At 41.0% G+C, this 16748-nt stretch overlaps 1 protein-coding gene across 10 annotated transcripts in view; it reads right to left on the bottom strand.

Annotated features, from left to right (window-relative positions):
• The window catches only part of elavl4 (ELAV like neuron-specific RNA binding protein 4), a gene marked incomplete at both ends in the record, with an annotated part of 89310 nt that overhangs the window by 50432 nt on the left and 22130 nt on the right, over positions 1-16748 (bottom strand). For 7 of the 10 annotated variants that reach the window (XM_084186373.1, XM_084186372.1, XM_084186374.1 and 4 more), the window contains one exon: positions 886-972. In XM_084186373.1, coding sequence (XP_084042499.1) covers positions 886-972 — 87 coding nt within the window. Of the gene's footprint in view, positions 1-885; positions 973-15772; positions 16009-16748 lie in introns of those variants that run through there. The other 3 variants (XM_084186369.1, XM_084186370.1, XM_084186371.1) reach the window with 2 other exon arrangements.

The following is a 16748-nucleotide window of genomic DNA, read 5'->3' as shown; positions in this document are numbered from 1 at the left end:
TTACAGCCTCCATTAATGCAGCTGGACATGGTGTGTGGGAGGGACCTGCTTCTTCTGGACTTAAATGGAGGCCTTAATGGGTTCCGAGTGGAGGAATTAAATATGGGTTCATGAATCTAATGTGTGTGAGTCATGCGAGGACTGAGTAAGGCAGTGTCTCTGGAGGCTGTGGGGAGGAGGACAGGGGAGATAGAGGTCCATTAGAAAAGGTTTTAAAGTTCACCCTTTGGATGAATGAGTTCACAAAAAACGATTATCCAGGCCTATCCTTAATACTTTAATTTAATGTAATTGGTTTGTTGTGTATTTTTTATTTTATTCATATTTGACATAAAATTGTATTTACGTGGCTATGAAACAGTAGCTCACATTGGGAGAAGTGATTTGTAAGACTATTTTACTCAGCTTGACAAAATGCACAATTCCTTCCATTACCTATACTGTCTTGATTTTTCAATAAATTACACAACAGATGCAAGAACAAAATTATGTAAGGGGAAATATAACCTACTACATAAAAACATTTGGATGCATATTTTAGAGCATTTATATTGAGCAGATAAAAAATGTAAATGTTAAGATTTATGAAAACTTAAAGAATAACACCTTTACATCCAATTTTGTAAACATAGAAAATTATACATAAAGCTACATTTACTCTGTATTTTTTCAGATTCAGAGTAAATCAATCAGCATCCTCCCAGCACACAGTACATTAGGTTGGCAGAAAAAGTAGCTGGCGTAGAGTGCCTTCCTTCCAGCTGTCCGGCATCAGGGCCCCTCCCCTCTGGTCCAGTAGACAGCCAGACAGCTCTGCTCCTTCAGCAGCACTGTCATCACCATTGGTAATGTTAGGTAAAAGGCAATTTGTGGCGGTCTCCTTACCATCTTTGGCTGTGTCAGCAATCCCTTCTCTGCCCAGCCCTGTAGCTGTGGGAGTTCTGCCTGACGCCACTGTGTCTCTGTCGATCCCTAGGAGGTTTCAGGGTCAAGATTTAACATGCTTGTTTTTCTACACAGGCCTTACGGTCACCAGTCACACTAAAACACACAGGTGGCTTGGCTTTCCTTCTAGGTAGGGGTTGGTTATTCTAGAAGATTACTGCTTATTGAGACTGTTTGGAAACAGGAATAATTCAGATAGGGGACAATTACTGTAATGTTGGTGTTGAGTATGAAGTGGTCTACTTGGGGAGAGGAGGGTGGAGCTGACATGGGAACTATGGTGCCCTCTGTAGTGGTAATGATGTGGGTATCCCTCTCACTCCTGGGGAGTAAAAAGGCCCTTGACAAAGACTGCTCCTCAAATGAGCGACAGGCTGCAGGCAGCAGCAGGCAGCATCCTCTGCAGAATATAGAGCTGAGGCTATAACGACAATAGCTAATACAGCCAATTTAGGAGGGGAGGAGATGACTTTGAGGCTGACCTCTGTCTTCATTTACTCTCTCAGACAGAGGGATGAGAAGGTAGAGGAATGCAATGGGAGGTATCCAGTCAGGGCAGGGTGGTGGAGGAGACACTTCATCCTCTAGGAGGGGGAGGGAGGGTGGGTGGGTGTGTTACTGTTGCCCATACATCTTAATAATGTTAATAAGGATGCATCATTGGGTTCTAAATGAGAATGGACTGTCAGCTAGAGAGGGACATGGGGAAGAGCAGCTTGTGTCTGCTGACAGGTCGGAGTGTGTCTGGATGTTTGGGTTGATCATTTGAGGAATATAAATTGAGCCAATTAATTATGGGTACCTTTCCTTTACCAGACGCCACCTCTGTTTTAGTTTAGGTGAAGACCGAAGGTTATAGCAACAACGTCTTACAGCTTTACAATATAAAGAACACACTGTATTACACATTATTCATCTATTGGGGAATTAATACTTATGTTAATATGCATTTTTGATATATATTTTTCTTATAATTTTTCAATTTACAGGGATTCAGAGGGAACAACAATCTGCTTGAGTCAACCAGAACCACCATATGCACAGGATTTGTCATAGAGAATACAGGTATATGACACAGACTACTACTTTTATCCAATAGAACCAGCATGGGCTGGACAGAGCATTAGATAGATATGCCCTCAAGGCTTGGATACCCAGTGACAATGAGAGGTCACCCAATATGGTGGACCAACGTCCATTTTAAAGGAGAGGGCACACTATAAATACAAATGGATATAGAGCTGGCACAGTTTTTATCTCATTTAAATATTTGAAAGCTAACCTGAAAAAAGAAATGTTAGACAGAGGTGAAACATCAAAACATTTTTCACTCCATCTGTTATGGATAGCTAGTCTAAAAAGGAATGGTTTGCCGAAGCAAGCATAATATGCAGCATGTTCAAATGAGGTACCAAAATGTTGTGAAAAGCAGCAAGCAGGTGTAGGACTAAACATTGGCTATGGTTAAGTTGACATTTTAGCAACTAATGTACTACCCACTGTACTGAGGGGTTGTGGGTAGTATTGCAACAAAAGGGTAGTTTGTATTTACATATTGTAGCTTCAATATTACTAACTCTATGCAAACAAAGATATCTATTTTAAATCCAATTTCCATGCAAGTATAAACTTACTGAAATATTGAAATATTTTAGAGGAGATGAGATAAAGTGGTATGGTAGCTAGAATCTACATACTATTGTTTTATAACCAGTACCAGTATAAACAGATATGCAGCCAAGTGTATCAGTATCAGACTCTAATATTGATTCTCTCCCTCTTTCTATCTCTGTCTGCCTCTCTCCAGTATGAACGTACTCTCTCACACACGCACGCGCGTACGCACACACAAAGACACACACACACACATTTCCTGATAATATCTCAAATAACATTTGAATAAAGGGAGAGTGCAATTACGTTTAAAAAAAACATAGGCGAGATGAGAAATCGCTCATGGGTACAATTATAATTATTCAGAGAATACATTTTGGTTGTGCGCAGCAGTCATTAGACAGACTTATTATATAATCAATATTCTCTGTAGTGTTCCATAAATATTTGACACCCTGTAAGCGTTCCCTCTCTCCTTGAACTCCTGAGGTGAGTGGTGTGTGTCTGGTATGGCAGTCATGTAGGACATTATCTCCCTCCACAGCCTGCATCCTCTAGCAAATCTCACATGACCAGACTCCTCTCCTATGCCACGGTGCCACCGTAAAAACTGCCGCTTTGCTGCCAGCCAAAACTCCCCTGCCCAAACGAACTTAGACAATACATTTCCTGTGGCTTTGCTGGGATGGATGCAGAGACGAGACACTGCAGTGGATCACAATGCGGCAGTAGTATCATTTAACTGATAGCGCCTGACACAAAATGGAGGTCAGATGGATGGTTACTTCTGATTTCAACGTCTCGCCACATCCCAGCATTCTGCTCTCTGCCGGTACAGAGGATGATCTGATGACCCCAACAGGATATTATACACTGAATCATTGGACTATCAGTAAAATGATCCTTTCAGATTTCCTGTTTACTGGGGAATATTAAATCATGAAACATGGAATGAAATCCAATCTGTTAGCTAAATGTTTTAAATAAATGGGTTGTTCATAGCACAGTATTCTGTAAATCTGTCCTCTAACAAGCACACTCTAATACAGTGGACGGACATAGAGTGTCCTCCATCCATTGAAATGGTAATTCCATGGCTCCAAGGAGACGGTAGGTCACAAACCCAACCCTTTAAACCCCAGCATGCCCCAACTCCCCCAAAGTGCTTCAGAGTAAGAGGGAACTTGAGTTATCAAACCCATTCAGACAAAGGGATTTATACAATTGTTGTATATTAACTCCTGGTCAGTGAAGTTCCCTCCATGCTTTCGATGTGTTATTTTTCCATATTTTTTTGGTTGCCTCTCCACATCCATCAGACACATCCTGGCTTCTCCACATCCTGCAGGTCAGACGGAAGGCTGGATCAATCAGGAAAGTAATCTGGGACACCTCGCCCGCCTGCCTCCACCAACATCGATCCGCATCTACTTTGCCAAATTGATTTTTTTTCTCTTCTTCTCTGTGTGACTCAGAATAATACGTGTTTAGGTGCTGTATGCACGCAATTTTTCACTTAACTTTGCTTGACTTTTTTCCCTTATGATGTCCACTGTTTCATAGGATCGATAGAACATTCCCAGAACCCCCAGCATGCCCCAACTCCCTCAAAGTGCACTCCACGCTTCCTAGGGTCAAAGGTCAGGAGATGAGAAGGCAGCCTGTCACTTTTAATTGCAGAAGCGGCGGTGAGCATCAGAGTCGAGCTCTTTAAATATCTACTCTAATCTCAGACTACCTTCGAGACATAAATCCTACATTTTGATTAATTCCCTATTTTATTGTCCAAATCCCAGAATATATCCTCAAAACAAACGTAAACTAATCACTGGTTATACAATAAATATGATGCGAGTGCATCCAAGGTCTGCTTTCTTGAAGGTCACAGCTAGCTGCGTCTCTGTCTGTGTAACTCCACTTCTTCTGAAAGCACCATGTACATCAAATGGACTTCTCACGCTAACTCACTGGCTGTTAAAGCTTTCTGCTAGCTCCTTAAATCACCCTCTCCTTCTCCCAGCTCTGATGATAATGGAAAATACAATTTATTAACACTAAAGCACAAGTAAATGTCAGCCAGACTATGTTCAGGGAACGTAAAATTATAAACAAAATACCACTTAATAACCACTAGAAGGGATAAGTTGGGAGAGTCTGAAACTTTTTCTTACACAACTGAATTGTAATTAGGCCTGAATTCAATCAACATTTAATCTAGCTTCTCTGCAGTGCACTTTCTTCTTGATTGTTTTCATGGTATTGGAGTTGTAAACTGTCTTAGTCTAGAGAATGAGTAGCCCATGAATAGTGACAGTAGGGACCTACAGACTGCAGTCCAATGCCACAGCCAAACCCTAGGTGGACTCAAGCCATTTGTACATTGGCTAAATCCCAACTCGGCACCAATGCATGGAAGCAGAAAATTGGTGAGCATCTTGATTCTGAGATGACAATTCAATTTATGTGGCTTTACTGACCTGTGCTATCCTTCGCCTCCCCTGCAGTGGTGTGAGAATTCCTGGCCACCTGCCTGGCAGCTTGGCCGTACCCTGTACCCAGTACCCTGGGCCTGTATGTTTGGCCCCAGCCCTGGGCCCAGGGGCCTCTGGAGGTCCTGTCCATGAGCCAGCATGGGGAGAGATGCTGTGATCTCTGCAGGCTGCCAAAGGCCTGCTGGAACTGAACTCTGAACACAGTGGTCCACCCAGAGGGCCTCACAGCCTCATCACTGACTAATCATCAATACTACATGCAGTGGACTAATCATACTGCTCATGAGGGATATGAATGATCCCTTAATATGTTATTAAGTCTTCATGACAGATTATGTGATTTAATTTAATATAGTTTAACTAAAGCAGATAGTAACTCAGTACACATATTCTAGAGAGAGAGAGAAAATTAGATTCTGTCAGTCTGTATCACCCATGTCAGCTTACCCCAGTCCTAAGGCTGATTCTCAGTGACAGGGCCAATACACTGTCACCCCTCACAGCACACACACGCCACTCTCTCACTACTAAATCCGTGATTGGACCCTCATCTACACGAGTGGGATACTTCTGAATGAAGGTGACATTGCCTTTGGAGAACAAGGAAAGCTACCTTTGACTAGAGTACAATGCGACCTTGGTTTGTATTAGTTTGCATTTCAAGCGAATGCTCATTTTTAGCCAGTGTAGAAGCCATGCACGGTTCCACTGCATCAGCACCAAGTGCCATGAGGACGTCTCTACAGGTAGCTGGCAAGCAGCCAGGTTCCTGATCAACCATCCGCTCATCTCCTTGCTAACTAAGTAAGGTCTAAAATATAAATAATATGTAAAAACCCCAGCCTAGTCGTAATTAAATATTTAAATGTTTTAGTTCAAATTAGAATGAACTAATGTACTTGGGAATCTAGTTCATCAAACCTTTGAGCATGCCTAAAGACCTTCTCCTGATTGTACTTTTAATTAATGCTGATTTGAAGCTAGGATGAGTCATAATTCCTCGGATAAAACAGGTATTTAAAGATGTACAAATAGCCTGTAGGTAAAAGACCAGAAAAGAAGCTGCAGCAGGTTAGCCAGCCTGTAAGACAGAGAGAGAGAGGAAGAGACCAAGGCTCCCTGCACAGACACACACACTAAGGCCCATCCTGAGCAGAGCAAGACTCCTCCTAATCTAATAACTGCTTCCCCATCAGCTGCTTCTCAGGCTGCCTGCCTGCCTGTGTGTGTCTCCAATGACCAGAATGTGTCCCTGACAGTGGGAAGGGGCCCTGCAGCTCACGCAGGAAGCTAAATCACACAGACGCCAGCCGTTGCATAGAGCTTCATTCCAAGGCCCACGATAACGGTACATTGCTAGGAGCTAATCTGGTTATTGATTAGGATGTGAACCGGAGCTCATATAATCAAATAGCTGCAAGAGGAAAGGACAACCTTCTATCATCTATCTTAATAAGTAAATAATATGATCGAAAATACAGAATTCATTAGAATATCCTTGTATGACAGTTTAATGGAAATGTCTGTATTAGTATCCATTATTTTATGGATCTATCTATGTGCAATACATTTCATTGAACTGGTATTTATCATACTATGTAGTGCAAGCTCTATTATGCATCTAAACAGTAATATTCCACTAAAACTGGTGTGTATGTGAAACTAACCCTCTAATTATTAGTAATATTATATACTAACTTGGAGCATATTAGGTCATTCGAAAATTGGAAAGATTTCAATATTTTAGGTCCAATAAAAATCGACTCTGTGTAGATTGGAAAAGGCTTCAATCATAAATTAGCTTCTGCTGCAGCAAGAAGACAAAAAGCCTAAATGTATACTCACAGCTAAAAGATTACCCTTCCTGCATATCAACTAAACCATAAAATGTTGCATGCATTCAAAATAGAAGATTAATCTCCTTCTGCCGTGGTACAGTGTAATTGAAAATGCCCACAGGAGACTATCTATGTTAATATAGTATGTGCCATGGAAAATTCTGGAACAGAGTTTTATTTCAATAGCATGCCGGGGAGACATGTATTTGGAAGATAGCAGATCACATCTATCTCTCTGGATCCCAACATGCCGGTTCTATTTATTGCTTCGAATGTTTATCTCTTTATAGATATCTGTAGTAAAATGTATATTTCCATCTAGTTTGAGGAGAACATGTTACAGTTGATATGAAGGGAATAGGCATTTACAGGATGAATCCCTTTCCCAAATGTCTACTCTACTGGCAGTGATCAAATCTCATGGCCCTCATGTTTGCCTCAGCTGTTGACAGAGATAGTAACATAAAGGTATGAGCCATATTCCTATTCATTCTTGAATACTTTTAGGTAGTAAAGCTTTCCACATGTTCTTAATAGGGAGTTAAGGAAGATACTGTCAGTTCCACAGTCATTACCCCTTGTCTGTGGGTGCTCTGTCCTCTACTGGTCTGTTGGGTTGGAAGGATGTCCTTGAAACATCCTTTAACATCACAGTACGAGGCCACTTCACTTGGCAACGTTGAACAATGAGACAGAGCAACTGCTAGCGACACCAAGCCTGCTGCTATCTTTTCTCCTTTTCCTGGGATGCAAAATGTAGATCAGAGGAGTGTGCGGTTTGTGAAACTGCCACTCAAACCCAAATGTCTGTATGAATACCAAAACACACGGAACACAGAGGAGGATTATGAAGAAAGAGAACCGTAGAAATAAGGAAGTCAGGGTTCTACTTACATCTTTGAATGAGCAGAGATGTAGATAGGATATATGAATATATATTCCCTGATTTTCCTTTAGAATATTTACTCAGAAAAGCAGGAGCAAAAACACAACAAGAACATGACCCTGTGTTTTCTACCGGGTTGTGTGCGCTAAGAATTTGCAGCTGATTATTGTCTGTCTGTGGCAATTTGAATTTCCCCCAAAGGAATTAGGCTTGTATTATTAAAGCATTTTCCCCTCACAGCTGAATTCCTTCGCCTCTGCTTTTCTGTGGAAGCCTATTACATTTTTTAAGAAACCGTTTTGTTGATATTCATGTATGTTTAGTCTTCAAACAAAAGGCATTTTTAAGAACGAAGCCATATAATTGAGATAATGGTTCAGTGTGGCTTATTCAAATAGGCATTAGCTCATTACTCCTTGCTGTTTTGGTCTGAGTATAGGCTAAGGTATGTTGAAAAGGAGTAAATACATTCACTGGAAAATGTTTGTGTGTGTTTTTCTCTACTACATTAGTATTATTAATAACGCCAAAACATTTATAGGGATACACTTATTTCACTGTTTTCAAATTCATAGTATTATCAATAACACTAACTGCTTTATTAAATCAATTATACACAAGCGACATTTATGGCATAAGTTTGAAGTTGAAATACGAATCTACTTTACAAAGCTAATTTTCTACTTGCATACATATGTGACTTATCATCCTGCTTTAAATCTCATTCCTATAGATCCCTTTCAGGGCATGAATAATCCAAACATGCAATTATCTAACAACTGTCACTTTGATTCAGATACTCCCATGTTAGTGACTATGCCTGACCGGAAGCAGGCAGGCAGCAGATAGATAGCATGAGACGATTGAGAGGACACCAACATGAGCGTGTCATTTCAGCTGGGAGTTGCATGTGACTAATTACCCACGCTGCTCAGGGACTGGAGACTCAGTCCAAGTCCTCTCCCAGAGGCACCTCAGCATGTCAACAGCAACAACACCATACCATCTCACACAAAATATTGGAGAGCTGCAGGGCGTTTATGGGTGATTTGTCCACATCTGGCTATTCAACGGTTCTACGGTATGATTCAGTTGCTATGTAAGGGCGAGGCATGTGGTCAGTTATATTACTGTAATGAATGGTTAGATGCCTCTATGATAGAGATGGTCCTGAACATTGATATCATGTACTGACCACAGATGGGTAGAAAGAAACTGCCATGTGGATTAATGGAGAAGCATTCCACTGTCCGTTTCAGTCAGCCTTACTCCTCTCTTAATTTGTCTAATAGTAACCTTTTACTGCAGTGGGCTAAATAAGGGTCACACAGTGTTTCTTGGTAGTCTTAAACAAACCACTTTGAAACAAAAGTATACACCTCACACACACAGTTATGGGCTTAAAAAAAAGAAGACACCTGTACCGTCAGATTTAGAGTTGAAATGTATTCAATTTTGAGTTTGCATCCCAATATTACACTTCATATATATCACAGAAGACTGAAACATAACAAAACTGTTTGACATAGAAACACTAGCTTTTTGGCTGTAAAAATAAATAAATATATATATATATATATAAATTATGAAAAAACATTCCACCCATGAGGCCACTAGAGGGCGATTTGGTCATTTGACTGCACGAAAGGGGTCTGGCTCTCATTTGCAATGTCTATCTACATCTGTACACTTGTCAGTTTTACTTTATCTTAGCTCTATGAACAACTGCATCAGCAAAGCATAGGAGAAAAGAAAAACATGAACTAACAGACAGCCATGACAAAACATATATAAGTGGTTTAGCATTTTTTTCCTAATCAGTATTATTTTGAAGCCAATATGTTATTTACTGTTTATCATGTAACTATCATGTAATCCTTTTAAATATGTATTTTTATACATGTAACAACGGTAACCATGATATTTAATACCTGATTGGATGGATGGAAACAGCACTCATTAAGTTGAACTTTGCCTTTACATGTTTAATTGTAGTACACTATTCTCAAGAGCACAGATTCTAAGGCGGAGCAAGACAAGCTAATTTAATCACCACAAATCACCTTCACTGTCGTTCGGCTGAGCCTCTACTAGCTTTAATACTCTTCTAACACCCACACTTATATCTCCTTCACCCATGACTTGATTCAGGTATATTCTTTTGTAAAAGCAGCTGTTGGCTTGCTGGAGGCTTAGGCCTATGAGCAGGGTGGAATTAAGATACAATAAAATCACAGATCACAACATTAAAAACTTGATGACTTGGTTTGAAGCACTAAAAGTACAAAACTAGATACTTAATGCATTTAAACATAGTATTTTCTAATTTTTATGACTTACAGTGGCTTGCGAAAGTATTCAACCCCCTTGGTATTTTTCCTATTTTGTTGCCTTACAACCTGGAATTAAAATTAATTTTGGGGGGGGTTTGTATCATTTCATTTACACAACATGCCTACCACTTTGAAGATGCAAAATATTTTTGGGGGTCAAACAAACAAGAAATCAGAGAAAAAAATTGAAACCTTGAGCGTGCATAACTATTCACCCCCCCAAAGTCAATACTTTGTAGAGCCACCTTTTGCAGCAATTATAGCTGCAAGTATCTTGGGGTAGGTCTCTATAAGCTTGGTACATCTAGCCACTGGGATTTTTGCCCATTCTTCGAGGCAAAACTGCTCCAGCTCCTTCAAGTTGGATGGGTTCCGCTGGTGTACAGCAATCTTTAAGTCATACCACAGATTCTAAATTGGATTGAGGTCTGGGCATTGACTAGGCCATTCCAAGACATTTAAATGTTTCCCCTTAAACCACTTGAGTGTTGCTTTAGCAGTATGCTTAGGGTCTCAAATCTTTGGAAGACTGAAACAGGTTTCCCTCAAGAATGTCCCTGTTTTTAGCGCCATCCATCATTCCTTCAATTCTGACCAGTTTCCCAGTCCCTGCCAATGAAAAACATCCCCACAGCATGATGCTGCCACCACCATGCTTCACTGTGGGGATGGTGTTCTCGGGGTGATGAGAGGTGTTGGGTTTGCGCCAGACATAGCGTTTTCCTTGATGGCCAAAAAGCTCCATTTTAGTCTCATCTGACCAGAGTGCCTTCTTCCATATGTTTGGGGAGTCTCCCACATGCCTTTTGGCGAACACCAAACGTGTTTGCTTATTTCTTTCTTTAAGCAATGGCTTTTTTCTGGCCACTCTTCCGTAAAGCCCAGCTCTCTGGAGTGTACGGCTTAAAGTGGTCCTATGGACAGATACTCCAATCTCTGCTCTGGAGCTTTGCAGCTCCTTCAGGGTTACCTTTGGTCTCTTTGTTGCCTCTCTGATTAATGCCCTCCTTGCCTGGTCCGTGAGTTTTGGTGGGTGGCCCTCTCTTGGCAGGTTTGTTGTGGTGCCATATTCTTTCAATTTTTTAATAATGGATTTAATGGTGCTCCGTAGGACATTCAAAGTTTTTGATCTTTTTTTATAACCTAACCCTGATCTGTACTTCTCCACAACTTTGTCCCTGACCTGTTTGGAGAGCTCCTTGGTCTTCATGGTGCCGCTTGCTTGGTGGTGCCCCTTGCTTAGTGGTGTTGCAGACTCTGGGGCCTTTCAGAACAGGTGTATATATACTGAGATCATGTGACAGATCATGTGACACTTAGATTGCACACAGGTGGACTTTATTTAACTAATTATGTGACTTCTGAAGGTAATTGGTTGCACCAGATCTTATTTAGGGGCTTCATAGCAAAGGGGGTGAATACATATGCACGCACCATTTTTTGAAACAAGTAATTTTTTTCATTTCACTTCACCAATTTTGACTATTTTGTGTATGTCTATTACATGAAATCCAAATAAAAATCCATTTAAATTACAGGTTGTAATGCAACAAAATTGGAAAAACGCCAAGGGGGATGAATACTTTTGCAAGGCACTGTACAACACTGTTCAAGACATAAAACAAGCAGTTGCACCAGCAAAACAGGGAAGAAATTGAATAATAGAAGACGTATGGAGAATAACATTAGTGTTCTTGCTGACACAAGCACACTAATTATTACCCTGCATTTTTGCCAATTTTAAGGAATGAGAATTGTTCTACTGACTAACATTAGCTATTGTGAAAGACTAAACAAGTTGTGTGGAAAATGTGAGTTGGTCAAGGTTGGAAGCAAAAATACTGAACGGATTCTGTATTTGGGCCTATTTATTTGTATTATTGTTCATTGAGATACATTAAATATACTACCAAAAGTGGGTTTTGTTTCATTCAGGGCCCTACTAAAAGTGGGTTTGGTTTCATTCAGGGCCCTAGGAATTGTTTGTTGTTTTGAAGCTAATTTCCTGCAATTCTACATAATGTACAGTGGGGAAAAAAAGTATTTAGTCAGCCACCAATTGTGCAAGTTCTCCCACTTAAAAAGATGAGAGAGGCCTGTAATTTTCATCATAGGTACACGTCAACTATGACAGACAAAATGAGAATTTTTTTTCCAGAAAATCACATTGTAGGATTTTTAATGAATTTATTTGCAAATTATGGTGAAAAATAAGTATTTGGTCAATAACAAAAGTTTCTCAATACTTTGTTATATACCCTTTGTTGGCAATGACACAGGTCAAACGTTTTCTGTAAGTCTTCACAAGGTTTTCACACACTGTTGCTGGTATTTTGGCCCATTCCTCCATGCAGATCTCCTCTAGAGCAGTGATGTTTTGGGGCTGTCGCTGGGCAACACGGACTTTCAACTCCCTCCAAAGATTGTCTATGGGGTTGAGATCTGGAGACTGGCTAGGCCACTCCAGGACCTTGAAATGCTTCTTACGAAGCCACTCCTTCGTTGCCCGGGCGGTGTGTTTGGGATCATTGTCATGCTGAAAGACCCAGCCACGTTTCATGTTCAATGCCCTTGCTGATGAAAGGAGGTTTTCACTCAAAATCTCACGATACATGGCCCCATTCATTCTTTCCTTTACACGGATCAGTCGTCCTGGTCCCTTTGCAGAAAAACAGCCCCAAAGCATGATGTTTCCACCCCCATGCTTCACAGTAGGTATGGTGTTCTTTGGATGCAACTCAGCATTCTTTGTCCTCCAAACACGACGAGTTGAGTTTTTACCAAAAAGTTATATTTCGGTTTCATCTGACCATATGACATTCTCCCAATCCTCTTCTGGATCATCCAAATGCACTCTAGCAAACTTCAGATGGGCCTGGACATGTACTGGCTTAAGCATGGGGACACGTCTGGCACTGCGTAGTGTGTTACTGATGGTAGGCTTTGTTACTTTGGTCCCAGCTCTCTGCAGGTCATTCACTAGGTCCCCCCGTGTGGTTCTGGGATTTTTGCTCACCGTTCTTGTGATCATTTTGACCCCACGGGGTGAGATCTTGCGTGGAGCCCCAGATCGAGGGAGATTATCAGTGGTCTTGTATGTCTTCCATTTCCTAATAATTGCTCCCACAGTTGATTTCTTCAAACCAAGCTGCTTACCTATTGCAGATTCAATCTTCCCAGCCTGGTGCAGGTCTACAATTTTGTTTCTCGTGTCCTTTGACAGCTCTTTGGTCTTGGCCATAGTGGAGTTTGGAGTGTGACTGTTTGAGGTTGTGGACAGGTGTCTTTTATACTGATAACAAGTTCAAACAGGTGCCATTAATACAGGTAACGAGTGGAGGACAGAGGAGCCTCTTAAAGAAGAAGTTACAAGTCTGTGAGAGCCAGAAATCTTGCTTGTTTTAGGTGACCAAATACTTATTTTCCACCATAATTTGCAAATAAATTCATAAAAAATCCTACAATGTAGTTTTCTGGATTTTTTTTTCTCAATTTGTCTGTCATAGTTGACGTGTACCTATGATGAAAATGACAGGCCTCTCTCATATTTTTAAGTGGGAGAACTTGCACAATTGGTGGCTGACTAAATACTTTTTTTCCCCACTGTAACATGACTCATGACATCTTTTGAGTAGGCTATTTAATTATAATTACATATAATATTTCATATAATATGGATAGGGAAAATAAAGTCTAGACTATTTTCACAAATGCTATTTCACTAACAAATATGTTCTAGAATTGTATTTCAACCATCAAGTATCAATTTAGTTAAACATATTTTTAAGAAAGTGATTAGCTCAATTGATAGCAACAGAGTCAGTCACACATTAGATTACTTCTGTAAGGATGATAATTGGATGTTCATGAGTGTGTCTATAAATTCCTGTTTGTCACGTGAACTAATTGAGATGATGGTTGCCTAACCCAGAATAAAGTAAAGTCCTGTTGAGCTTCGTATGTTGTCTCATTTCCAAGTCTTATCTTTCATATAGTTGATGTTCCACTCCCCGAACCCTCCAAACTGCGCGTAACACTTCCAAAGTATTTTTTAAATTATTTTTTTTTTACTTTAGAAGGTCGTAACTCAGCCTCAGATTGCCATAGAGACGAACCAAAAATGTGCATCGGAGTCGCGTCTTTCTCGTGGAATGTACAGCTTGTTTGTAGCCTAAAGAGCAGTTATAAATTGCTTAATATAATCGGGATCCATTTTTTCCCCTTCAAATTTTTACCCTAACAAGGCATACCCCCTCAAATTGAGCACTGCCTACAACCCTCTGTGCAATGCCTCCCACCTGCTCACAAAACCCTACTTTATATTAATTTGATCAACTTTACTTATTAGCATTGATATATAAGCTTGGTGCTGAACAGTAGAGACTGCACCGTGAGTGTTGTAGCTCTGCTGGAGGGCAGTAGTAGTGTAGCTCTGAGTGTGGTGACACTGCCCAGTGCTTGAGCTCCACTGACAGACAGCAGGGTGCTGCTCAACGAGGAGCATGCTCAGTTCCACACCATAAACACTGGATATCTCCCCCTATCTCTCTCTCTCCTTCCTTCTCTCTCTCCCAACGCCCCCGCCTCCTCTAGCACTGAGTTACTGGCAAGTCCCTCCATCATTACGCTACAGCGAGCAGTTAGGGAGACAGGGTGCTATCGCTGTCACCATGGTTGGGAATTGCATTATTTTCAATTAGCATTTTGATTGCACGGGAAAAGCCCACACACAAACAATCAAATATTCACTTCGAAAAATGAATAATGCTTCCCACATTCAAGATGCTAAGATGCTATGGAAGCTGGCAAATTCCCTTTGTGACAGGGACAACATTTTAAAATCAGTATAATGCCATTTTAACATTTTATGAATCTTATTATTAACAGCATACAATAAGAGAAAGTTTGATATGGATACAGGAATTTAGAGGTCAGGGAAGACAGCCTCCTTGTGTATGCAGAAAAAGTTAGTCAGCCCTGCCATGTTGTTTTGGATGGAAAGAGAATTAAACTGAGTCCCTGGCAGGCACTGCCTCCAACCAGTTGGGGGACAGCCCGGGGAGGCAGTCACTCTGAGCCCTTTGTCAACAATGGACACACAAACAAACACATCCAACATGCAGCACAGATGAGCGCTACCAGCAGCATCAGAGGCAGAAGCAGAGGAGGCACAGGCGAAAACCTGTCTAAGTGAAGGGAAATGTAAACACACACACACTCTATTACTCTCTCGGATACACTACACATTCACAAATGCAAGCTCACGACTGTAGCGCCATACACTGTCAAACGTTACAAAAATAAAACCTACCAAAATGTACACTATAATCCTTTGTATAGATACATAAATATACCAAGCCTACAAAAGTACTATCTACTATTTACAATGCACAACATGATAAAGAGATTTGATGCAGGCAAAATATCAGACATAAAACAACACAATGTACTGTATGTTTGCTGTTTGCAGGTAACATGAATAGTTATCTAAGACTTGTGCAAACCGATACCCATCTCCTTCTCCCAAAACTGGATGAACAACACCCCATTAACTGTTAAGGAAGGAAGGCACACTGAGTGAGGCATGGTGCTACTGCTACTGCTACAGGCTGTCGGGTGGATGCAAGGGCACAATGAGCGGCTGGCTAGCTGCAGCCTCCTTACCATTTTAAACCCATTCCACTCCATTTGTGAGCAGGCAGCCGTTTTCTATCCCCAGCGCCTGAGCAAATTTCCCCCTGACTTGGAGCTCTCTTTTTCTTTCTTTCTTTCTCTCTTAGTGGTGGTCAGACAGTGAAAGCAGGCATTCCCTTCTTCCAGAGACGCTGGGTGAGAATGCAAAAGGCTTCAGAGTGAGCTCTGGGCTGCAGTCCCCACCCCTGTCTCCTCCTCATCTGTGAGGTCAGAGCTCCCCTCTCTCTGGAAGGGTGTGCTGCAGCTTTCTCATTGGTTCCTGCGCCTGTCTGTCCAACACTCTCCTCCACAAAGTTAACACCTTCACTCTGGCAACCTTGCTGATTCAAGGAGCGCTTGGCAAAGAAAAGTATTTTGGTACCAAAAAAAGCTTTCAATCACTGCTAAGATCTTTGCTTGAGTGAGTGCAAAGAGTGATTGTACCAGTGGCGCAGGCAGAAATCCGTTAATGGCAGGGCCAGCAAATATTTAGGTGGGCCAAAATCTGGGCACTCAAATCATCATTAAATTATCAAAATAGCATAGCCTACCCTATACTCTACTGTAATCGATTGCACACAACAAACCATCTAACATGTGATTTCGCATTACAGATCAAATAGTCTTGTAGCTTACGTAAATCCACAACTCTTGTATTTAACACGCGACTCACATAGACCTACACATAATAAACCATTGTTTTCTTTATTTTTTATTAATAGAATACAAGACTAGAACATAGCGCCCTGATATAACAGGAATGATCACAATAGGCATCCATAGCTTATATAGACTAGAACAGTGGTCACCAACCTTTTCTTAGTCGAGATCACTTTATGAGTCAAAATGCAACCCGAGTGCAATTCTCAGCTGGGCGCAGGAGATCAAGTGCGCCTACAATGTATTGTGTGATATCAACTGAATGATCAATAGCCATACAGGGCCTAATACAGGGCCTAACTATAGT

Source organism: Coregonus lavaretus (genome assembly GCF_964263955.1).
Source record: "Coregonus lavaretus genome assembly, chromosome: 21".
Lineage (NCBI taxonomy): Eukaryota > Metazoa > Chordata > Actinopteri > Salmoniformes > Salmonidae > Coregonus > Coregonus lavaretus.
The sequence above is the reverse complement of the archived record's forward strand: the minus strand, read 5'-3'. Positions and strand labels throughout refer to the sequence as shown.